The sequence below is a fragment of the Tiliqua scincoides genome, chromosome 2 (genome assembly GCF_035046505.1).
Source record: "Tiliqua scincoides isolate rTilSci1 chromosome 2, rTilSci1.hap2, whole genome shotgun sequence".
Taxonomy (NCBI): Eukaryota; Metazoa; Chordata; class Lepidosauria; order Squamata; family Scincidae; genus Tiliqua; species Tiliqua scincoides.
Window position 1 is genome coordinate 215,456,614 of NC_089822.1, and position 26,034 is coordinate 215,482,647.

The window sequence follows — 26,034 nt, forward strand, 5'->3', positions numbered from 1 at the left end:
AGGCCTGCGCTGTATCCAGCGCAAATTTGGGACTGACTGCAGAACAGCCCAGGAGAAGGGGAAATACTTCCCCTTACCCCCAGTAACACTACAGAAACCCCAATGAGGCTACTCGGATCCGTGCAACCTAAATCGGTGGTGCAAGTCCGAGCAACCCAGGGCTAGCCTGGGCTACCCTGGAATGGGGCTAGGATCCAGCATAAGTGCTGGATTCTAGCCCAGCCTCCTGCTCCCTGCCCACCTGCCTGCCCTCCCACAGTCTTGCCCACCCTCTTCCCGCCCCGCCTCCTTCCTGCCCTCTCCACACCTCCCTTAGACCCTCATGCCAGCTTAGAACTGCCAGCACAAACTCACCCTTCCCGGGGCCCACATCGGTGCAGGGAGGCCGGAGTATGTTTTTGCACTGGCCTTCCTGACTTGAATGGAGGCGCAAACGTGCTTTACATTTGCAACCCTCCCAAGCCAGTGCAAGAGACTTGCACTAGCCCAAGGGCACTTCAGGATTGAACCCTAAGTGAGAGGATATAGTAAGTCAGCAAAAACAAGCACTATTAACTCTTTGATTACAGTAATGCTTTTCCTGCCTGTCTGTGCACCTTCAGGAATATGATTTGCTCCTGTGTTGAGTTACACCACCAACAGCTTGGCAACAAACCCAAAACCAGGGGTTCTATGCTGGGCTCGTACATAAATATCTTCATATCAAAACGGCTTCTGTGCCTGCTGGGGAAATGGTAGGTGGCCAAAGACAGCACACGCACTGTCCTTCCAGACAATAACCCCAGCTGAGTAGAAGCTTCCATACTTGGATTGCTGGTGTTGGGTAGGCACTGAAAGCCCAATCCTAAGCTCTTTAGTGCCAGCAGTATGAGTGCACTACAGGCTCTGAGTGTTGCAGATGTGTCATAAGGCACTCCTGTGACACCCTGCGCCATGTCAGCACTGGTGCCGACCCAGCACCAGTCAGCGCTGAGCCCAGCACCAGCCGGACACCGCCCAGAGCGAGGTAAGAACTCCAGGCATTGGTGAGGGCCTCGGGGGAGGGGAGAGGCATTCACAGGCAGGGGAAGCAACTGGGAGGGGGTGGGACTGGTGGAGCTCTGCTCCCCTGGATCCTGACCTCTGTGTCGGGCCTTCTGTGTCAGGCCTTCCTCAAGTCCGTGCTAGCAAAATAGCTGGTGCAGACTGGAGAAGCCTCATTGCTGGGCTTGGGGCTTTTCCTGGGGGAAGGGGATTAAAGTCCCCTTCCCCTTAGGAGACCTCTAGCAGCCGCCACAGGGTCACAGGATGCAGCGGTAGCCGCTTTGGTGCCACTGCACCCACATTTAGGAGTGTGCTGTGAGTCAGTTCTTTCATAATGTTGTGCATCTATGGGCTGACGTCAGAATGGGGCCATGTGAACTTCCATTGGAATAGTTGTTTCAAAAGGATATGTTAACCATGGGCCATGCTCAAAGTTGACACTGTAGGTTGGAGCTTAATTTTTTTATTTTTTGAAGATCTAGTTCACATAATCATCTTTAGGCATAATTTATGGACAACCCATTCCAAAACACTTCAAGATTCATAGGAATTATTTTGTTAGCCAAGCTATGGATGCATAATGCTACAGTGAACAAACATATACAAACATGGTTAACCCTAATATAAAGGATCAGGAGAAAAGTTGCATCATGAATGCATAGCATGCATTGTTATATTCAGGGCCTCTGACAGGAATTTTATCAGGGGGTACAAAGTTTCTTCTGGGCCCCTTTGCAAAGGGGGAAGAGTGAAACAGCTGGTGAGGGTGGTGACAAGCAAGCAGAATGGGGGCAGGAAGGGGAAACACAGGGTGAGAGGAGGGTAGAGACAGCTGGAAAAGTCTTTGGAGCCCAGATCTACCCACCCATGTGGCACTGGCAGCTAGATACAGTAATACAGAAAACCAAACACACTCCTAAGTCTCTCTAAAATCTTTTAAATATAGAAAATCATGCAGAAAATGAGCATCATCATATTTAGGCTGCACTAGACTGAAAAGTGTCCTGTGTATACCAAAACTTGCTTCTGCAGCAGCTGTACCCTGCAGCTGTGTCCCTGAGCTCCTATACGCTCCTTCATGACAAGCAGATCCACAAGCCAAAGAGCTACTGTAGCAGGCCAGTTTCCTCCCAGATTTTACACTGTGTTAAGGAGACTCATGTCTGCATTCCTTGGCCCAGCACATATGGTTTGCCAGTAGCTATAGTAGCTGCAGCCACGTGCTCATGGTAGTGTCCCTAGCATTCAGTGCGGGCAACAAGTCTGAGAAGACAGGAAAATGTCAGATCCCAGGAACTTTCTGGGCCCCCTTTGTGACCCTGGGCCCGGTTACAATTTACCGCCTCTCCTAGGCCTTGGTTATATTTATAAGGATAGTTTTGTCAGACATAATTCTACTCCAAATCCATGGGGCAGAGCCAAGACCCAGGGACTGCAGGGATTTTCCGTTCACTTCAGTGGAGTGAAATACTCCATGCTTGTAGGCTATAGACACATGTAGCACTATTTATTTATTTTATGTATGTAAAACATCCCAACCCTGTCACAGGCAACCCTCACCTAGCTTCCAATGTCTTTCCCCAGTCTTGTCCAGTGTCTAGACTGAGTTCTGGAAACTTAACCAAGGTTTCATTTGTTGATCCTGGACAAGCCCCTTAATTTTTCTTCCATAAAAGTGAGAATAATGATGACCAGCCTCACAGCAGTTTGCTTAACTGAGGATTTACACAGTCAAATCTCATCCCTGTGTATGTTATTAATGAATATTACAGATTGGTTCACTGCCAGTCAGCCAATTGCTCTATCATGGCTTTTAATCCATGGATAAGTGTGTTGAAAAAGATACGTAGCAACTCACCCAGAGACTAAGATTGCAGAGCACTGGATACAGTTATATGGAATATTAGTAATAATGTAAACAATCAGCAACTACAGGTGATTGTAAGAGACAAGGATCCAAATTAGTCCCATTCTCTGCTGAATCCTTAGGGTGGTCTTGGACTGCCTCCTTCTCTGAAGAGGTCTCTGCTCAGGGGTCCAGATCCAGGTGGATCATATTATACTTTGAAAACTGTGTGCACAATTCACAATTTCCAGTCTAATGGAAACTAAGGGAACAAATAAATGTATACTATTTGTCTCAGAACTTTTGCAAGTTCATTGGTTCATTACAAGGAAGCAGTAATGCACAACTTTCTTACTCTGGAGGTGTCTCCATGGGAAGAAGTCAAGGCTGACTCAGATGCAACTATATCTCCTTCACAAGTACACTGATGGCCGCAACCAACTTTGCTTTCACTTCTATGATCTTTGTATCTCTGAAGGAGGTTTCCCTTGGCAATCAAGAGGCATGGCTCATCTATGGGAACATGACTATGAAAATGGAAAGCTCCTCCACTTCAAAATTTACTGGTGCATTACTGTCCATAAAACATGTGTGCATGGGACCATTTACACATCTTCAACATATGTGTACAAATGTTCTGAAACAGAGATGCCGGGAACAGGAAGTATGTGTTACTTGCACTTGCTATCCCTACATTCAGTGTCATATCCAAAGTTACTCGGGCCTCTTTCAGTCAGTAATGAAGGGCTTAAATCAAGCTATGTTGAGGCTGTGGCCAAGCCCTTAAACATCCACTAGATGTATAGTGCACATTCGAACTGGTCATGACATTTTACTCACATGTTTCAGAATTATAAAGGGACAATTAGTGTTGAATACAAAATCTGAAATAGTAGGGACACAACCTTTATGTCTGGGACCTTAAAACTTACTTTCAATCACCTAACTTGTAAAGTTTCACACAATAGCCTTTGTTTTCTGCCAAGCTAAAATAGTCTTGTTCAACAAGTATCACAAAAGGATTGAACATCATATATTTAAAATTTAATGTGCAATAAACAATTAATTACTGCTCTCACTTGTAGTTTAATTACTGCCCTTGATCCTGCTAGTTGATGTAAGAGAGATGCCCTTCGACCGAAGGACCTGATGCAGACTGATTATGATGAGTCTTCTAAAAATCAGATTTGTGATGCAACGTTTGGGAACAAAATAGGAAATCAAAAGAATTTTTTAACTAACCCAAAAGACCCTAATGTATCTCTTTTAGAACCAGATGTTAGAGAGATCATCCAAGCATACTAATGTCAGCCCAAGGCTTGGGACATAAAAATGAGATCTATATACATCACTAGCAATAACTCTGCTCTTGTTTGAGATTAAAACTGAGTTCTTCCATTGTCCAGGTATTTGATTGACATTTTGCTATTGTGTCTGAGGTTCCTAATTTCTTGCTCTGATATTCATATCAGAGGTATAAGTGCTTTAAAGCTGTTCCCATTACAAACTTCCTCCAGTCAGTTTTGAATCACTCCAAGATGAGACCAGAAAAAAATACTAGCAAAATACTATCAGTGACTAAGACAATACAAAGGCCCAAATATGAGTCCACGTTGTCCTGAAAAATATTTTTACTCCTTCTGATGTATCAAAGCCACTATGTTCAAAATCTGTTATGCAGCAATATCTATTACCATTGTAACTGTTTACTGAAACCTAACACTCTAGGTTGCAATATATACTGCAGTACAGCTTAGGCATATGCTGGAAAGACTGTGGCTGAAAAGATACCTATTTCTACCTGGCTGGTCACTCAAACATAGTGAAAGTGATAGTGATTCCTGGTGAATCATCCTTGCTACATTTCAGGTCATCCTGGAGCTTCCAGTTTCTGAAGACACTCTGACAGTATTATTGAATGACAAAAAAAAAAAAAAAAAAAAACTTTCAATCTCACTGTAACAAAGCAGCCTTATTATTTTCTTATTTACGGCAGATAAATGTTTTCTTGCAAACAAATGGCCAAAGCGTAAGAGTGCTTCTTTTCAGAAAAGGTAACCCAGCAAAGAACTTTGGATAGTCACAAGACCAAACTTTGCCAAGCGCGACTCAGAAAATAAATCTGGCAGATCCATCTTGATCACTTCCAAATGTGAACAAACATTGGGACCCAAAGGTAATTCTCCCCCTTGGATTTTCACTGTTCTCTGAGGTGGAGGAGAACAGTTTGGTTTTTCTGAGTCCAGTTCTGAATCTGAATGAGAGATTCAACTATCACCCTTTCTGGCCTTGAAACAAAGAAAACCTGTGAGGTGTAAGGAAGTTTGGCAACCATTCAATATGCAAGCGAACTACAAAAGCTACACTGCTCTAGCAACATTTGGATCCACATTTGGTTTGAGAGATGATGCAGCTTTCTACAACAGGCAAAAAATGGGCAAGCCATGTAAGCAAACCAGAAGTACATGGGAATCCATGTGAGTGCAGTGCAGACACAGCAACCACACTAGTCCAGTCATGTAAAGAGCAGTTTGGGGGTGGGGGGCAGCCAGAATATCTCCAGAACTGAGGCGTACTGGGCTACCCTGCTGGGTAGACCTGGCCTCTTGGTTGGAGTCTTTCCCAGTGCAGAACCATGTCTATCCACCCAGTAGACCTGGCCTCCTGGTTAGCTGGCCAAGATATTGCTAGCTCCCTTCCTTTGGTGTCACCCCATGTGGTCCCCCACACCTGTTAGTGATGCCAATGACCATGTGACCTCCCTCTATTTATTTGTTTCCAGCAATCACCATTTAAAAGCAAGGATAGCGTCTTGTAGAAATCCATTCTTTTCAAATGAGTTCATGTAGGAATCAGAAGAAAATCTGATTCTTGAACTGCAGACAAACTGGAGCATATTTAATCTGAAACACTATTTGACTGTGCTCTTTTACATTCACTTCCTGCTTTGTTACGGTCAAGTGTTGCTTCGGAACCACCATTTGACCCAAAGGTAGCCCCACAAAGCAGTAACTGGTAAGCATAACCTGGAAAGGGTCATTTGCTTCAAAGCTGTTGCTGTAGACATGAGATGACCACATTTAGAGGGGAGCAGTGATGCCTACCTTTCGGCCCGCCTCATTGTTGTGCAAGTTCATGAGTGTCCTTGCGTTCTGCTTAATCTCCCTGGCATCCACAAACACTTTGGCGAATCCTATTCCATAGCGGATGTCCGCAGAGCAGCCTCCCCATTTCCATCCTTCCTCTTTGTGGTATTGTCCCTGTTTCTCCTTGTCACAACCGCAGTCGCTCAGGTTCCCCTGGGTGCAGGCGGCAGTGATTGCATGGGCTACTCCAGCAGCAATGATGGCGTAGGTGAACGCTGCTTCTCTACTACCTGAAATTAGGATACAGTTCTCAGTACAGCATTCAACATTGGGAAGAAAGCAAGAAAAACGCGTGCAAGTCCATGCAGTGGAAATGCTGCAAAGTTATTATTAGACATGCTCTAAATATGCAGGCATAAGCATTTCTTGACATTTCAATGTACTGATCTTTCGCTGATGTTCAGGCACTCCAAAAATAATCAATACACATGCTGTAGTGAAGGCAGTGCATTTTGCCGTGTCCATAAACTTAGAGTTACCACATACCAAAAGTGAATTAATACCAAAAGTGAATTAATGTATTCAGTGCTCAATGTTGCAGGCAGGGCTGCTGTATCAAACTGCAACCTTTACTTCAACAAGGCTTTAAGAAACTCAACAAAACCGCTTCAGATGAAGTCAACACTTGGGCACCCAAGTCAATACTGGCTGTGAGTATTCAGGAAATATCCACATGGTGGGTTAATATTGATTGATGACGTTCATCACACAGAAATCCAGAGTGAGCACTGATACTTAGTCATGATCCTTATATCACTTTGGGCGCAATCCTGAGAATGAGTTGGAACGGCACAAGTCCCTTGCGTAGGCCCAGGAGGGTTGCAAATGTGCTGTAAAGCACGTTTGCGCCTCCTCAGGAATAAGCCATGTCAGCGCATGGAGGTGCGCCAACACATGGAGGCTGAATCCAGCCTCCATGGTGGCTTACTCTGTGAGCCTTGTGTTGGCCCGGCTGGGCTCTGCAAGGCTCTGGGGTGGGTGAGAGAGAAGAGGGAAGGAGGCATTTCTGGGTGGGGAGAGGGTGGGCAGTGGGTGGCCCCAGGGGCGGTTGGGTGGGGAATGGGAGGTGGGACTGGGATCTGGCAGTTATGCTTCAAGCCGCTCCACTCTCCTTGGACTTCTGCCACCTCAGGAGGTGGTGTAAGTCTGAGGAGACCCATTGGGGTCAGAGCGCCTTACCCAGGGGTATATTTCCCCTTGCCTCTGGCTGAGCCGCCTTGGGCCCCTATCCTGCGCTGGATACAGTGCAAGCCTCTTGGCTTGCCCGTTCCGGTGCAGGGTAGAATTGCGCCCTTTGCCATTGACTGCAAACAGCACAGTCTCTGCCTAAAGGTATACACTGGGCCAGATGTAGGACAAATTTGCATATGGATTCTTGCTGTGAAAATAATCCAAACTGATCCATAAATGAGGGAGATTTATAAACTGACCCATTACTGTATATTCTGTGTGACATATCAATATTATAATGTGCTAAGGGACTAGGTAGTAGTGGTGGTGGTTACAAAGCCTCTGGCAGTGAATTGACTGACTTACAGTTCAATCCTACCATCTTCATTACAACTTGATAGTGTCCTGCTTCATAAAGAGGCTTTTGCTGACATGTGGAGTGTGTCCCCAGTTGCTATTGTTGAGCTGCCACCACAAAGTGGTGGCAACATCAGTGGCCTGTTGCCATGGAGAGCAACCTACTCCAGCACAGGTAAGCCAACATCGGAGTTTGTTTGTGGGTGGGGAGAGGAAATAATGGGACATGTTGGGGGAGGAACCAGGGACATGTCAGGGGAGGGGTGGGTCTAAAGGTAGTCGGGCATCTTATCTCCTCTTTTTAAAACCTCCCTGCTCCTTTTCTCTCCTCCAGCGCAGGCCACCAAAATGGCTGGCGTATTCTGAGGAAACCCATAGGCAATTGGGCAGCCTACCAGATAAGCAAAAATATTTTTACTTGCAGATTTTCCAATCAACTGCCCCCCCCTCCACATTAGCATGCAGTGCAGCCTCCATTGGTGCGACTGCGTGCTATAATGTGGTGGCTGGTGGTGGGGGTCAGGTATTTGGAATAACAGAACTAAACTGTCCATGCAATTCTCTCACTTAGCTAAATCATTCTCAAGATGTGATGAAAGCCTTCCTAAGCAGGGGGCATAGAGGAAATTCCCTTATTCTACATAGAGACACTTTCTCAATCTGGCTCAGCTTGGTCCAGGCCGATGGCAGTGGCACTTCACAGATTCAAACAGAAGTTTTTCTCTGCCCAACCTAGAGATGCTGGGGGTTGAATCTGGGACTTTCTGAATGCAAAGCGGATGCTCTCCCACCAAGCTACAGTCCTACTCTTGCGGTTAGAAGAAACCAAACTTTCCCTACAGAATCTCCAGTTCTAGTCAGCTGCCTATGCTCACTGGCTAAGGAGTGGATGTCTGGCCCATGTCAGCACCCTCTCAATCAATATGGCAGAACATATGGCTAGGGTGGGCACCTATGGAAGAAGCATAATATACACACATTTTGCAATTTTTCATTGTACAATGGTGTGCGAAGACAGAAGTCAACCTAACACCTACTGCCACATGTGGGCTACACAGTTCAAGTGTGCACACTGTCAAAATTATGCTATATTTTACTCAAAAAAGGTTGAGTTTGAAGTTACTCAAAAAAGGTTGAGTTTGACTTCATGGTTTGAAGTCTGATAACCTTGGCATTTGGGTTGAAGTATGATAACTCCAAATTTGGGCTTTTACACATGCAAAATTCTGGCCCAGTAGCCAGAGTAATAAAACAAAATTTAAAAAAACAGTGAGGTGACCATCCTTCGCTCAATCCTTCTGCCTCCCTTAAAAAAAAAGTCTACATGGCTTTTGATATAATATGGCTTTTTAAAATCAAAATTACTCTCATGCAGCTTTTGACAAAGGATTTTCTGAACAATTTTCAACCAGTATTATTGCAGATATGAGTGGCTAAAGACATATTAAACAAGAATGAAAAGGAAACCAACTTCTGTTATATTGTTTTGGTTGATGCAAGTCCCAATGCCAAGGTTATCTTGCCAAAAAAAAAAAAGTTCATTTCTCACTTCTGAGGCTACAACTTCAGAATAAAAATTCTGCACTGTGACATTTCTATCAGTTTTTATATGGCATCTGTCTTATTCATGAAAATGATATGCAAATCATAGCAATTGCATGCAACCAGTATATGCAGATTAGTGCAGCCCTCATGGCCCTTATGGGTGAGTAAGCAGTCAAACCCATTCCAAGATTTACATTAAAAAGGCAAGGACTCTAATGTATTACAAACACTGACAACCAAAAATGCTTTGGCACAATTGGAAGAAAATGGCAAAAGAGGGAGACAAGGAATGCCTGCTGTTGAAATTAGAACATTCTTTTCCAGTTCTGACCTTCTACTTCACTCTATACCATCGCAAACAGCTGCCAATTGCCTCATCTGTGGAACAAGCACTGTTCTGATGTTTCTGTTTATAAGAAACAGCAAAACACAAAAGAAACTATCAGACACTTTGTCCTCAGCAGAATACCTCTCTTCACAAGTGATCTATATATTAATGTAATGCTTACCTCTTCATGGTTCTTTTACTGAAAAAAATCTACTTCCTTATCAGATGCCACAAATAGCTAGTAGCATAATGGACACAAGGATGACATCAACAAAATCAGTTAAAAGGTACCTTCATGGCCACTTAGCTGCAGGATGTGTATTAAAAGATTTGCAGACTATCCATTTGGAGTTTTTAGATTTTATTGTTGAGATCCCTGCATGTACAGGTAAGAATCTTGAGCTTACAAAGTGTATAAATATCCTAGTAACATTACACTTCCTATGGAGGCCCTCCCTTATAAGCAGAATTTAAATTGAACTGGGTGAAGTGGCTCTGAATAAAATGCAAGAAGTGTCATCTCAGCAATATGTCTCCTAGACGAGCCATTTTCAACCTTTTCCAGCGCGCAGCACACTGACAAGGTACTAAAATTGTCAAGGCACACTACCAGTTTTTTACTTACATTAAATTACTACATTACAGTTAATCTTGAATTAATAAAATTAATACAATTAAATCGTTACATGACAAAAAAAATTGACAAGAAGCACGGAGAGGGAAGTATATGTGGTTTCTGAAAAGGAGGAAAAATTCTATGTTCAAATTCTTATCAAAAGTGCCAGAAAGTGTTGGCAAAGACAGGGCATATTGATCACATAGTGGAGAATGTGGGTGAGGGGCAGTGAGGAGACAGGATTGAAACAAGTGCAGGATTAAACTGGGGGTGGGGGAGAGAGAGAGAATGTGAGGCAGTGATTCTGTATCTTTGGAAGGTGCTGACAAGTGAGGGAGGGACAGTCAGAGAGTTGCTAACTGTGATTGTGAGATCTGGGGGGGGTATTCCTGGGGAAGGGGGTGGGGTGGGGGAGAAGAGGAGAGAAGTGCCAATTGCCTGCTTGTGTATTTGAGAAAAAAGAGTGCAACCTAAAGCCGAATCCTATGCATGCCTGCTCAGAAGTAAGCCCCATTATAGTCAATGGGGCTTACTCCCAGGAAAATGTAGATAGGATTATGGCCCAGCGCCCTTCCTCTAAAAGTGCAGGGAGGGTGGCTTTGGGGAGTTGCAGGCAAACTGGCAAGGAAAAGGGACTTTCAGGGACCCTGAAACCTTTGGTTGGGGGCTCAGCAGACTCGCTCACTATGTACCTGCTTCTGGCTCCCTCTTCTCACTCACTCCGCAGCTCCCACCTCCTGGCTCCTCCAGGCTTCTCTTGTTGGCCAATCAGCAGGCAGGCAGGCAGGCAACAACGTCCTTATGCCCAACCCTATGCATGTCTACTCAGAAGTAAGACCCATAGGAGCCAACGGGGCTTACTCCCAGGAAAGTGAGAATTAGGTTGCAGCCTGAGTCATGCTCAGTTTCAGGAGCAAGCTCCAAGCGGACTCTTCAGCTGCTGCGTGGGATGCAAAGCAGCCTCGACCAGCCCCTTCCCTGGCTGCTCGCTTGCTTGGGCTGCCTGCCGCGGGAGGCTCAAAGCAGCCTCTTCTCCCGCACACGGCAGGCAGTTGCTGCCTGCCTCCTCTGATCCTGCGGCACACCTGAGGCAGCCTCGTGACTCACAGCGATTGAAAATTGCTGTCCTAGACAATGGGGTGCACCCCTATTTCTCTTGCTCCAGGACAAGGACTCCTTGCTTCAGAAAAGTCCTTTTTCCAGAGAAAGGAAATTGTGGATACCAACCTTTCCTGATTATGATTTAGAAGATGATGAAGATGATATTTATGTAGGCTATGACCTTATCAGAACCATGGCCAGCATCAAAGACAAACAACGTTTGTTCTTCTGTAAAATCTAGGTTTTTATTACTATCACCTGTCTTTTTCATATCCCACGAAAAAAAATGAAGACACTTTCTCAGCTAATAAGCAGCCACTGAGAAAAGTGTGGCAGTCTTATTGTGTACTATAAACCACTGGGGGTTTTTGGAGTGCTGCCGCAAGAGGTGGCAGTGCTCCACATCTGTTGCAGGTTCCTGCTCGCCTACTGGAGTTAGTAAGAGAACAGCAGGGGCAGGGGTTGGATGGGGAGCGAATAGTGAGGGGGCAAAACGGGGCAGGGAGGAGCAGGGGTGGGAAGATTGCAGGAGGGGGTAAATCCAGCAGCCATAGCTAAAACAAATCCTATCCCCTCTTTTAGCAGCCTCCCTGCACCCATTTCAAAGCAGGAAACTTACAAAGGTGTTAGGGTAGTAGTTCTCAAACTGTTAGCCATGGCTCCCCAGAGAGCCATGGAATCCTCACAAAAAAACCTGATATCCTATGTAATGTATATGATTGTAGACAGAATGGGAGTCATGGGCTATGGCCCAGTAGGTCAAGGGAGACACAGATTGAAAAGATTTGGGAACCACTGGGTAAGGAGAAATAATTTCGCTTTCCCCTCTCAAGCCTCTTGATCCACACACACACACCCTGCTGGATACAGTGCACTTATTTTTAGCATGGCTGCATGGGGGAGGGGGGAGAGGATAGAATTGGGCCCTTAAAGATATAGCATATGTAACACAGACATATGTTGGATCCCTGTCTTCCAGATCTTCTATGAGAGTCTGGTTTATGGCAATAATGGCACCCATTACATTTTGCAAAAGTATAATACCACAACATTGACTCTGTATCTCTTCTTTCTACAAGATTTGTTGTAGAACTGTAGAGGGGAAAAGCCTTCATCCATGCATAGGAACTCCTGTAGTCAAGGCAAAATGAAGTGGTGGAAGCTCTATTGGTAGTGCCTGGGACAGGCTTAAGGATGACACCAGTTTATACTTTCAAATTGTCAAATAGCAGAGTGTATGCATAGATATGAAATGAATGGGAAAAATCTACATTTGACAACTAGGAGTATTTGCTTTCAAATATAGAATGCCACGTAAAACAAACAAGTAGCTCGGCAAATATCAAATATTGTCCAGTGCCAAATAACAACTATCAAATATTTGACAGTACTGAGATTGATTTCAAGGGAGTAGATTCTTTGCCACCAAACAATTAAACCAGACTAACCACAGAGTATATGCCATGTAAGTACCTAAGAATGCCTCAGTTATACTCCTTTAAAACACTGCAAACCCTTAACAGACTTCTGAAAGAACAGATTTTGTCTGCTTCTTTAGAACTATCCACATATGCTTTATGCATTTGTTGACATGTAGAATGTGCACAGTCATAAGTGCATTCATATTTAAGGGACTTTTTCATATTAATACACCTTCCCTCTATTCCATTAAGGATTCGCTATAAAAATTAAATGCTGTTCCCAGATGTTTGACCAGTTATCCCAAATCAGTATTTGAGCTCTGTCTGACTTCTGAAACTCCTGGTCCTGTGCAGATGCTATCTCTGCCCATTCTCCTTCCCAGATCTTCTTTCCTCCTCTAGACAATTCCCTTTGGTTTTCTCTTCTTTGTATCATTTTCCAGACTCCTCCAACTTCCTAGTCTCTAAATACTCCCTTCCCAATGCCCCTACGAATTCTTTCCTAGGTTCCTGATGCATCCATCATTCCTGGCGTAGGCTCTTATGCCTCCTTGGTCCTTCTGCCTCCTTTAGGATTAGAGCAGCTCAGCCAATGGCAGCCAGACTATGGCAAAAGCTTAGAATAGACTACGTCTTTACTCTTTGAATTCCAAGATCTTTTTCTGGTTGATCACTATTCAACATATAGAGAGGCATGTTTGCTTGGGACAGCACAAATAAATCAATACTCAGACACTACAAATATATATTTCAAAAGTATGGTATACCAGAATAAATTGAGACTGACAACGCCCCACAGTTTTGCTCCAGAGATTTCTGAACGTTTCCAAGAGAGTGGAACTTTGTTCACCCAACATCACTAGGAACCAGAATTCCTAATAAAGGTGTATATACAGTTTTTCAATAGAAGATTCCCAAAGTACTTTGGAAAAACATCCATGAGTGTTTCATTCCCGTTACAAGTGAACCACACCCAATCCTTTCAGGCTATTGAGTGGGGGCAGAATCAAGGAGACCTTGCGTCAGGTTTCCCAGCCCAGGAGGTGGGTCAGAATATGGCAGCAGAGCCTGCCACCATCTCCGCCCCCTTCTGGCCTGCTTCTCCCCTCCCCCCAGCTCAGTTGTGCCACCTTCCCGCCCTCCCCGCTGCCCCCCCATACTTACCGTTGGGAACCCCTGGTGGCCATCTTCCAACACTGTGGCCATGCTGTCTTCCATGCTGACTGACTGCCTTATGGCACTTTTTGTGACAGCTGGGCGTGTGGCACTGGCAGAGTGCTGCCGCTGTTTGGATTGGGCCCCCAGTCACTGTCAAAAGCTTCATCACTACCACCTCAGTAAAATATCTTGGCAAATTCTTCGCTATAAGCAAACTGACTGTACATTTGCTGTGACATGCTTTACAAAATAATGACAGAAGAGACTGGAATGTGGAAGAAAAAGACTTTTCTTATTGCTGTTAAGTGCTAACTGAGCAAAGAGGCACCTTTTAGAATAAAGAGTCAGCTTTTAGAATGGCAACTTTTATACTTCTGGACTTTAACAATTGCGTAGAAGAGGGAATTTCAGCAGGCATAGCTTGCCATCACAGATGCCTTAGACCACCTCCCAGACGCAACCAGATGCAATGGTAGGAGAGGTGTTAAATTTGATTTTTTTTTATGGGGGGTTAAAAAATTTTGTGCCCCCAACCCAGGGGGCAGATTCCTTAGTTATGCCACTGTTTGTGGGTGGTGTCCAGCTCGAGCAAGTCAGAAACGCGCGCGCACGCACACACACACACACACACTTTAAACAACACAGCACAGCCAACATAAAAAATACAAAGAAATGTAGAGATTCCTTATACCATATATCCAGTGTCTCTCCTTGAGATCAGAATTAGGTCAGATTGTATCAAATAGTACACCACAGTACAAATCAAACCATAAACCTTTAATAGTAATTGCTTTGCATTTCTCCAATTTTGAAGGACAGAGGGATGATATCAAAAAGACAAGAATCTGATGTCATTTATCACCCAAAAGTTTTTTTTTAAAAAAAACTTGATAAATTGATGAAACATCAATCATCAACATCAATACATCTCATTTAATTTAGATACACTATGATTTTCACTGATGACTCATGATTTAGAGCAGCGGTTTTCAACCAGTGTGCTGCGGCACACTGGTGTGCCGCGGGGCTGTCTCAGGTGTCCCACAGGGCAGAGGAGACAGGCAGCAGCCTTGTGTGCGGCTTTGACCCTCAAGCTGGAGAAGTGGCTGCTTTGACCCTCAAGTGGCAGCCAGTGAAATATGAGCAGCCGCGGCTGCTTTGCATCTCCTGCTGCTGAGTGAGAGGAAGGCTGCAACCCGACCCTTGTTTACCTGGGAGTAAGCCCCATTGACTATAGTGGGGCTTACTTCTGAGTGGACATATTGCCTAGGATTGGGCTTTTGGTTGCACTCTTTTCTTAAATACAGGAGCAGGCAATTGGCACTTCTCCCCCCCCCACTCCCTCCCACAGGCACATCCACCCCAATCTCATAATCGCAGTTAGCACCTCTCTTACTGTCCCTCCCTTCACTCCACTGCACCTTTCAGAATTTCCAGAATCACTTTCCTCACATTCTCCTCCCCTCCAGCTGAATCCTGCACTTCTTTCAATCATGTGTCTTCGTTGCCCCTCACCCCACTATGTGCTCAGCCTGACCTCTCTTTACCAGCACTTTCTGGCATTACACTTTAATAACAACATTTTTCCTCCTTTCCAGAATCACATATACTCCAAACTTCATACTCTCCAACTTCTTGTGCTTCTTTGGCTGCAATCCTAACCATACTTTCCTGAGAGTAAGTCCCATTTGAACAAAATAGGACTTACTTCTGAATAGACCTGGTTAGGATTGTGCCCTTTGTCATGTAATGATTTAATTGTATTAATTAAAAATTAATTGTAATGTAGTAATTTAATGTAAGTAAAAAACTGGTAGTGTGGCTTGACAATTTTAGTGCCTTGTCAGTGTGCTGTGAGCTGAAAAAAATTGAAAATGGCTGATCTAGAGCCTGAATGCATTTGTTCTTTGTAGAATGTAAATGAAGTAGAAAATAGTCCTGCATTGGTACTTGTAGTTTGGCTTTCTTATTGGATCACTCTAAAAGTCAGTTCAATTCAGCAGATTAATTTCTACTCTTGAAAACCTGTTCACCCTAAAGAGACAACTGATTTAGAGCATTGGGAATTCACAGGGTCAATCACCAGGGTTTTTTATTTTTTTAATATAGATTGGAATATACTTTTTCTGCACCTGCTGTTAGTAACACTAGAATATAAACATCAACAAAATTGATTAACAGCCCAATCTGAAGCCACGCTGGGAGGCCAGTTGTCCTGTCCAGTATCCAGAGCAAGGTTGGGGCTGCCTGCAGCTGAGCCCAATGAATTCCCCTTACCCATTGGCACAACTAGGTCAGAGCTGGGAAGTTGGTTAGGTTTTGGGTCTTAATGGGTTTGTGGGGTGGGTACAGAGACCCTTCCCCTGCAAACCCATTGGATTGTTTAATGACTTGCACCAATCAAAAAAGTTTTCCTTTAAGCAAAAGATTCTAGCAATCCCATTCTTAAGCAAGAACTTGAGATCTTTTGCTTTAAGGAAAATTTTGGCTGTGGTAAGTTCTTAAGCAACCTAATGGGCTGGGGGGGGCGTGGGCTCCATCCCCCCCACAAGCTCATTAAGGGCGCAATTCTAACCCCTTATGTCAGTGCTTTCCAGCACTGGCATAGCGGTGCCAATGGGACATGTGCTGCATCCTGCAGTTGGGTGTCACTCACAGAGGCCTCCTCAAAGTAAGGGAATGTTTGTTCCCTTACCTCAGAGCTGCATTGCCCTTATGCCAGTGCTGGAAAGCACTGACATAAGGGGTTAGGATTACGCCCTAACTTGCTTAAGAACTTACCACAGCTAAAAAGTTCCTGAATGCTAGGCTGCCTCCCAGCAGTTTGAAAAAGAAAAACTAGACAGAGGTTAACATGGAGCAATTAAGTTCTTCTTCTTTTTAACCTCTTTCCAGTTATTTAAAAACAACCAGGCTGCCAGGAGGCAACCTGAAGGTCCCTATGAGCTCCTAAGCTCATAGTGACCTGATTTAAGCAAGAATCACTGCTGGGGTAAGTTTAATTGCACGGGGAGGGAACTCCCGCATCTGCAGATAAATGAAACCGTGGATATGGGATATGGGTGGCCCTGTACTGTTTAAACGAATGATACCCATTCCCTAGAAATGCATGCAAAATTTTATTAGCAGGAGAAAAGTTGCATTTGAAATATGAAAAGTGTGGGGAAGTGAAGGGAAAAGTACATTTTTCATAAGTATACCATATGTTAAATTGTTTTCAGAAAGTTGCCACAGTTTCAGAAAATAATATTCAGGGTCAGATTGGAATAGAGGAGCATAGCCTGTTTGTAGCCATATTTATTTGGAAGCTAGCCCCACGGATTTCAGTGAGATTGGATGTCTCATTGAATTCCAAGAGTTATTTCTGAATAAACATGCATAGAATCAGCTGTTAAGTCAGTGGTGCTTTACATAAGAACAGCCCCACTGGATCAGGCCTTAGGCCCATCTAGTCCAGCTTCCTGTATCTCACAGCGGCCCACCAAATGCTCCAGGGAGCACACCAGTCAACAAGAGACCTGCATCCTGGTGCCCTCCCTTGCATCTGACATAGCGCATTTCTAAAATCAGGAGGTTGCACATACACATCATGGCTTGTAACCCATAATGGATTTTCCCTCCAGAAACTTGTCCAATCCCCTTTTAAAGGCAACCAGGCCAGATGCCATCACCACATCCTGCAGCAAGGAGTTCCACAGACCAACCACACGCTGAGTAAAGAAATATTTTCTTTTGTCTGCCCTAACTCTCCCAACACTCAATTTTAGTGGATGTTATGGTGTTATGTGAGAGCATAAAGAGCATCTCTCTATCCACTTTATCCTTCCCGTGCTTAATTTTGTATGTCTCAATCATGTCCCCCCTCAGGCGCCTCTTTTCTAGGCTGAAGAGGCCCAAATGCTGTAGCCTTTCCTCATAGCCTTTTCCTTTGTACTCACACACATCTCTCCATGAAAGCGAAGAGAAATGGGGGGACGAGAGGGACTGTGTACCACAACTCCAATCAGGGTCAACATAGCGCTTTCTTAGAAACTATTTTGCAACACCTTACCAATTGTATCATAAAACAGATATTCAGTAAAATAAAAAAGACAAATTTGTATCTATCTCACTGGAAAACATACGTTGTATTTTCTGCTATTTAAACCCAAGAGGTCAGAGAGGGAGTGATCTGAAGAGACATGGGCTGAATTATATGTTGATTGTGAAAATATAAAGATGGAAAATACAGAGCAGCTTGCCAATTATGTGCCATAGGTTACATTATTTCACATCTCTATAGGAGTCATAATTCATAGGCAACAAATTGGAGCAGAGAACCCACCTTCTCCCTGATTATCTTCATCTGCCTCCCTCTCCTCCATCATCCAGTCTAGATATGACCATTAAACAAAGCCTGTGCAGTGAAAAATGGTGGCGTTGAAATGCCAATTGCTCTGATAAATTTTCCAATCCTGCAAGGTGCTGAGTACCTTTCACATTTCACTTCTGTCATTAGAATGGGGAGGGGGGGGCGGCAGCTGCTCTGCAGCTTGGGGGCATCCAATCAAAAAAATTGTCATTTCCATCACTCTACAAGAAACTTGTTGTCTTTGTAAAATGTTAGCAGGGCAACACTTGCCAGCATGATGAACTTGAATGTATAATTTAATTTATAATACATATAATTATGTATAATTAAATTATACCTAATTTAATGTATAATTTTGCTGGTTTCACTAGGAACATTAGGCGTTCACTATTAGGAACAAGGCAAAATGCAAGGAAAAATGTAACATTTAGTTCTAAAGACAACAGCCACAATCCAGCACAGTTAAGAAGGCTTAAGTTCACTCATTGCAATGAACTTAAGTGCACTTAACTGTGTTCTGGATTGCGGCCCAGGTTCTTAAGTTTTAAAAAACATCTCCATTCAACATTCCTCTAATATTTATATCACAAAATCATTTTTTTCACGGTGCCTAATCATGATTTTGCACTCAGGAAAATGGCTTTTCTTTTACCCCTCTCAACTTTTCTGTGACATTGTGTCAGGATATGTTTTATGTTGTTTCATTTTCTTTCAGAAAAAAAAAAGCTACAAGCAGAACTTTCAGCAGGCGTTAGCTCTCCAATTCTGAACTCTCTAACATATTGTAACGTAATCTTTCTTGTTGCTCTGAAACATGTACTCACAAGATACATTTGAAGGCAGGTATGAAAGCCTTGTGATGAGAATTCCTGCACAAGTGACCTTGGGGCAATGTTTTTTATCTTACTGTGACAGTCGCTGACTAGAAAGATTGACTCTTTGGCATAAAGCATTATGCTGGTTTTTAGATACTTAGTGCCAGACTTCCAACCTGGCTTCTGTTTTTAAAGAATACTTTCTTGACTGCCAAATAAGAAGACGATGGAGGGGGTGGAGCATCTAGGCTTGTGTTCTTACAATTACAAAGCATAATGTAAATGAATTATTTATATACATAATAATCCTATTGTAGTCAATGGCAAAATTATAATCCATTGCCAACTTCACTGAGGACCAGTCTACATAATATGCTTACCTCATGACTGTCTAAAATCATCAGATTTGTGCATGATTGTGGGTTCATAACCCCTACGAACAAGTGGACAAGTGAGTGGTCTATCTACATGATCAGTGTAATTTTTATTTGAAAAATGAATAGACAGAAGATTGCCCTGCCCATCTGTCATCAGGGTAACTGCAACTGATTACTTTTTCCTTTCTTGGTAAAGGAGCTATTATCTTGCAGGATTTTGCTCTTCCTTCATTACACTGATCATGAAAATAAAAACCCCATTTGGAATTGTGGGGTTATATGGCTACAGCAGCATCTGCACCAGCTCTCCACCATGTTCTTTATAAATTGACTTTATCTGAAGAGACCAATCCATGGACATATGTTGCAATTCTGTGCACACTGATCTGGGAGTAAGCTCCGTTGAACACAGTGGGATTTACTTGCAACTAAACATGTATAAGATGGTGCTGTGAGAAAGGATTCATTCTATACTGCTTTATACTAATTATGCTAATAGCCTAAGCGTGTTTATTCAGAAGTAAGTCACACAGTGTTCAGTGGAGCTTACTCCCAGGAAAGTGTGCATAGGATTGCAATCTAAGGGCACAATCCTATCCTGCGCTGGAACAGGCAAGCCAGGAGGCTTGCTCTGTATCCAGCTCAGGATAGTGGCCAGAAGCAGCTCAGCCAGAGCTGAGCTCTGGTTAAGGGCTGCTGGCCCCTATGGGTCTCCTCAGACTTCCGCTAACTCTTGAGGTGGCACAAGTCCGAGGAGAGCAGAGCAGCTTGAAGCCACTCCGTTCTCCTTCGGAATGGGGGTTGGGATCTGGCATAACTGCCGGATCCCAGCCCTGCCTCCCACTCCCTGCCTGGGGCCGCCCACCATCCTCCCCCTGCCCAGGAACGCCTCCCTCCCACTTCCTCCCTGCTTCCCCTGCCTACATTTCTTTGTTGCGTCAGCCCAGCCAGGCCGACGCAACAAGCGAGGAGGAAGCCAGTGCAGAGGCTAACTTCGGCCTCCACAGGCCACGGCTTCTTTGAGTGCTGGCCTGGCTTCCTCCTGAGGAGGCGTAAACATGCCTTACGGCACATTTGCAACCCTCCCTTGCCCTGGCCCAAATACGGGTCAGGATTGTGCCCTAACAGATATACAAAGAGCAAATTCATATTTTAATATGGATTCACATATTCCCAAGACAGAGCAACATTCTGTAGTCACTTTATAATACAGAGCAGGGGTGCCCAAACCCCAGCCTGGGGGCCACTTGCAGCCCTCGGGGACTCCCAATGCGGCCCTTGGGGAGCCCCCAGGCTCCAATGAGACTCTGGCCCTCCAGAGACTTGCTGGTGGAACCCATGCTTTCCCAACATGAGTGGTCTCAGCATTAGGGTGACTGTTCAACCTCCTGCATGAGCTGTGGGGTGAGGGCTCCCTCCACTACTTGCTGTTTCACATTTGTGATGCAGCAGTGGCAGCGAAGGAAAGAATGGCCTTGATTTGCGCAAGGCCTTTTATAGGCCTTGAGCTATTGCAAGACCTTCATTCATTCATAGAAGTTCCATTTCTAATATATTAATTTATGTAAATTTATTCAAATTTGAAATTTAAATTAATTCTTTTTTCCCCCGGCCCCCGAAACAGTGTCAGAGAGATGATGTGGCCCTCCTACCAAAAGGTTTGGACACCCCTGATATAGAGTGATAAGCAGATTATAATATCGAGTAATAAACAGATCCCAGTCAAGATGATTTAGGGGCATGTTGGGCTATTCTTAGCCCTCTCAAACTTGTTGATATTGATTGTTCACCTTTAATGGGTGTGTGACTCCAGGGCAGATCATTTGAAGTCACATTATACAACAACTTTTCTCAAATGAGGAGGTCTGGTTCTGATCAATGCCTGGATGAGACACTGCCTGGAAAACCCATGAGTTGGCTGAAGAAAGGTGACATATAAATGTAATAATAATAACAAATGCATGTACGCCAAATGTATGCACTTGCATGATTGCATCCCACACAGATCCCTACTGAAAGTTAACAGCAAAAATTCCCCATGGACAAGAAAAAAAAATGATGTGAATCTATCTCAGTGGTCACATTCATTGTGAGAAGATGGGCACAAGAAAGCTGAGGGACAACATATATGCATTTTTTAAAAATGTCATCAGATATAATGACAAGTTTCCCATCAGACCACTAATACTGTTATATGATCAACATCAAACAATGAAAGTTACCAAGAGGTTATTGCTCCCTCTTGAATATTTAATAAGGAACTGCGTCTGATGATTAACATTCTAATTTTCTACTATGCCCCCAAACAAGGATAAGAAACATTTGGAAAGGCTCAGAAGGCAGTTAAGAGTCCTTCTGAAATATATACATTATATTGATAGTACTTATTGCGGGTATGCTTCCCTTAATACCTTTGAAAATTAATGGACAATAATTCAATGATAAGGATGCTGTCAAAGAAAAATAATACCCTGAGAATATAAGAGACAATGTTATGAACTTCTGAGTGACTCCAGGCTCATATCTACACCAGAAACACAGACTGGCAGTGGTGGTGGTGCAGGAAATTGTAATCATTTTCCTCCAAAGAATCCATGAACTGTAATTTGGTAACAATTTTAAAATCTTTCCCTTGGTCCCTGCAACACAGGACTATGGTCTGCAGATTCCCTCGGCATAGGGAAGTAACCATTAAGCCAGTCTGTAGTATAAATATGTCATCGTGGTCTTTAGTTTGACCTTTCAGGATAGTTCCCTCTCATACTGCACAAATCTATAAAGGATTAAATTTTTCACTAACAGCACAATCCTATGTGTGGCTACTCAGAAACAAATCCCACTGAGTTCAAAGGTTAACTGTATAGGATTGCAGTCTTAATGTGCTTTGATGGACAAGGCTTAGGGCCCTATCCTAAGGACATTTTATGCTGGTGGAATACATGTTTTGCTGGCACAGCACAATTTATGGCTGTCTAACTTTGTGGCCTGGTCAGCAGCAGCAAGCACCTGGGTCCACACAGCAACATACTGTGGACACCTATCACCCCAGCTAAGAACACATATGGGGGTCAGAGGGAGATGGAGGGAGGGTGGAACAGGGTGGTAATGCAAGAAGGGTGGAGGGTAGATTGGGGGGGCAGGATTGGCAGCAGTGGCACCTACTGAATCCTGACCCCCTGAATCCTGACCCCCTTCCCAGACTTGATCCACCTTCCTGGATCAATGCAGACTTGGAGAAGTGATATCACTAGTGCAGATCTGAGCTGACCCACACAGCCCACAAGGGCTTATGCTGGGGCAATGGGACAAATGCTCCCTTACCATGAGCATTCTGGTAAGTCAAAATTTCCCCCCACAGGATTCAGCAGATGTTGTGTTGGTTTGGCCGCATCAATACATGGGGAGTGGTGACAGATTGAGCATTTGTGATGCAGCATAGAACTGGGAGACTTTAACACTTGTCCTAAGTCATTGAACCACTGAGTATCTCTTAGCAGTGGTGGAGCAGGAAATGTTGAAGTACAAGAGCTCATCATAACACACATGGCCCCATAGCCAAGCCCCACTATGACTATACAACAACAAAAATCAACTTTATATTTCCTTATTAGAGTGCTCTCTTGCCACCTACTTTACATATTGCCACCTATTAGACCTATTTTGAAACTTATTTTACTGCATTTAAAGATATATGGGTTGTTTCATCCCAAACTCTTTGAGAGGGATGGAACCATTTAAAATAAATGTATGAAAATTGAAATATGGGATTTTAAAAATCCCAAATAAATACAAAAGGTATATAACAGTGCTGGCCTACACATGTTTACTCAGAAGTCCCACTGTGTTCAGGACTTACTCCTTGGTAAATATGCATACGGTTATAGCCTTACTGTAACCAGAGCTGCATACTATCTCTCAGGTAACCCTTTAGGAAAACAGTGACCTAGCCAGACATGAACATATACCCCTAGGCAAATTTTTGTTTGCCTCTTGCTGAGCCTAATGCTTCTTCCTGGTTAAGGTCCTTTTAAAAAAAATGTTCAAAGGTAGCACCTGACACTCCTGGTGATGACATCACTCTTGTCAGAGAAGCCTGGGAGCTCCACTCCCCCCCTCAACTACACCCCTGTCTCAATTGATTGATTTCTATATTCTAGTGCCAATGCTTCTTCTTATTAGTGTTGCAACCCATGTCATATTCATGCACTCAGTTTCATGTCTTAAGCATCACATTTTCACAAGTACACCCCAACTTGTGTCAAATACCTCATGGTAAGAATAATGCTCTATTGGAGCAATCTAGAGCTATTTAGGTCTGTCCAGCATCCTATCCCTGAAAATATCCAGATGTATATACAGTACTGGAATAGAATAAGAACAGGTAATACTCTTGGACTTTAATTGTAATGCTGTCAAAAGTATGTCATGCAGAGTATCCCATGTCTATTTATTTGATTAAAATATTCATAACTTGCCTTTCCACTGCAGAGAAAACTAACAGCAGCAATTTCTTGAGACCGGGCTGTGGCTCAATGGAAAGAGGACATGTTTTGCACCCAGAAAGTTCAATCTCTGTCACCTCCAAGCAGGGCTGAGAAAGAGCCATCTCCAAAGTGCCACAATGGTCTTCCACACAGTAGAAGACAGCTTCCTGAACTCCTAATTTTAAGACATTTCTGTTGGAGCGGTGACAGTATTTGAGTAGTGCCACCCAGTGAACATATTAAGCATGCATGTATATGTTGGCCTCCACCACTAGTTGGAGTCAGTCCCTTCTAGGGCTTGTGGATTATTCTCTCCTACTTGGTTTAGACTTCTCATGGGTTCTCTTCCTGTCTCTGCCTGGGCAAGGAGAGCTGTAGTTCTCTCTATGTCCATGTAAGTCAAGCTGTTAACTAAAATGGGTTTGCTGTATGTGGAACTCCTCATCTCTGCCAGCAATTCCACCTTAAAACAATACAACCCAAGCAAGAGCAGCAGATAAAATGTGCCGAAAGAAAGGGAACCTGACTCCCACTGCAGTCCAGAAGAGAGCTATTTCCTGTTATTATCATGATAATATTCTGTTGTTACTGTTACGGTATCTATTCCAGTAGGCACTATCTGACTTCCATCCACATTTCAAAGCAAATAGTTGAACATTCTGTGGCAGATCTGCACAGGTCTTCTATGGTACATCAGGCCTCAAATATAGTGAGCACGATGGCATTACAAAAATTGCACAGCACTTCAGCTCTTACCAAGATAGCTACTAATAGCAGTTATGGTTTGAGTGGACCACAGACTAAGCATTGGTTTGCCTAGAATTTGGGCTTAGGGGGCATGGCCATTGGATTAACTATATCACCGCAACAATCACACAGGCAGCCCAATCTTAACTTGCGCTGGAAAGGGGAGGCTGGGATGCGTGCCGTGTATCCAATGTGAGCTTGGGGCCAAAAGCTGCTCAGTCCAGGGCAATGGAAATCGCTTCCCCTTACCCTAGGTAACACTACAGCAACTCCAATGGGTCTACTTGGACCCAAAGAGGTGGTGCAGATCGGAGCAGCCCAGAGCTACCCTGGGCTGCCGGGAATGGGGATAGGATCCTGGACCTGACTCCGGTTCAACCCCCAGCTGCCCATGGACCCGCCTGCCACCCACTCTTCCCCGCCCAAAACACATCCTCCCCACCCTCTTCACACCCTCCCAGACCTCCATGCTGGCCTAACTCAGCAGGTGCAAACTCAGCCTGTCCCATCTGTGCAGAGACCGAATCAGGGCTCCGTGGGCTGGTGCACCTCCATGCACCAGCCCAACTGACTCCAGAAGAGGCGCAAATGTGCTTTACGGCACATTTGCAACACTCCCAAGCTAGCATAAGGAATCTCAGGATTACACTCAAAGCCTGACATTACATGAAATGAACCTTGCTGCACAGTTCCCGCTGGATAGCATCACGAGCAATGATGCAACCTGCAGATAACTCAAAAGCTACTGAACCAGAACATGGGAATGTAGGGATTCCTAGATATTGGTCAGTGGTTCCCAATCTAGTCAGTTGACTTTCTGTGGGGAAGATATTTCTGTGAATCATCCCACAGTGGTGCCCAACCCTGCTGTGAAGCGTGACAAACACAGCTGAGATTTTTGCAATAAAAGTCTCATTTGACCACATGATCAGTCAACGATTCTAATAAAATCATTTTCCCATGTTGTTCACGTTGTAACAGGGTCATCATAGAGTATTCTGCGGAAAGTGTTTGTGTACATTTCTAGTTATAATAACAGCAAATCACTGTTAATATATTGGGCCAAATCTTTTGTTGTCCCAGGTTGGTATTATTAACTCATTTACTGAAGGTCAATACTTGAACTGATAGCCAGTTTAATCCCACTGTGGCTAGTATACTGGTTAGTAGTCTGTATAGCTACTGTAGCTATAGCTTCAAGTACTTCACCTATACTGTGTTTTGAATCAGTAAGGACTATAACTGTGGGTTACAGAAAAATTGATGCTACAGTATGCTGGTGCCATGCACTCTTGGGGATCCAGCTCTATTATTTGCTTGATTCCCTCAATGAAAATGTGACACCATAGAGCTCCAGAATCAATATGTAGACTACCGGTTATCTTTTGGGCATAATTTAAGGAACCAGTTCTATCATAGACCAGTATTCATGAACCTGTGAGTTGCAACCCCAAGGGGGTCATGAAGCCTCATTTGGGGGGTTTGCATCAAACTTTAAAGCCCACAACTTACAGGAACAAAAATGGCTCAAACTTCACTCTCACTCATT

The 26,034-nt window shown here is 43.9% G+C and overlaps 1 protein-coding gene across 1 annotated transcript in view; it reads right to left on the reverse strand.

The window, feature by feature from the left end:
- Positions 1-26,034, reverse strand: part of WNT7A (Wnt family member 7A) — a 50,390-nt gene that overhangs the window by 11,742 nt on the left and 12,614 nt on the right. Inside the window, exon 3 of the mRNA XM_066614090.1 lies at positions 5,974-6,245. Within this exon, the coding sequence (XP_066470187.1) occupies positions 5,974-6,245 (272 nt within the window). The remainder of the gene's footprint in view (positions 1-5,973; positions 6,246-26,034) is intronic.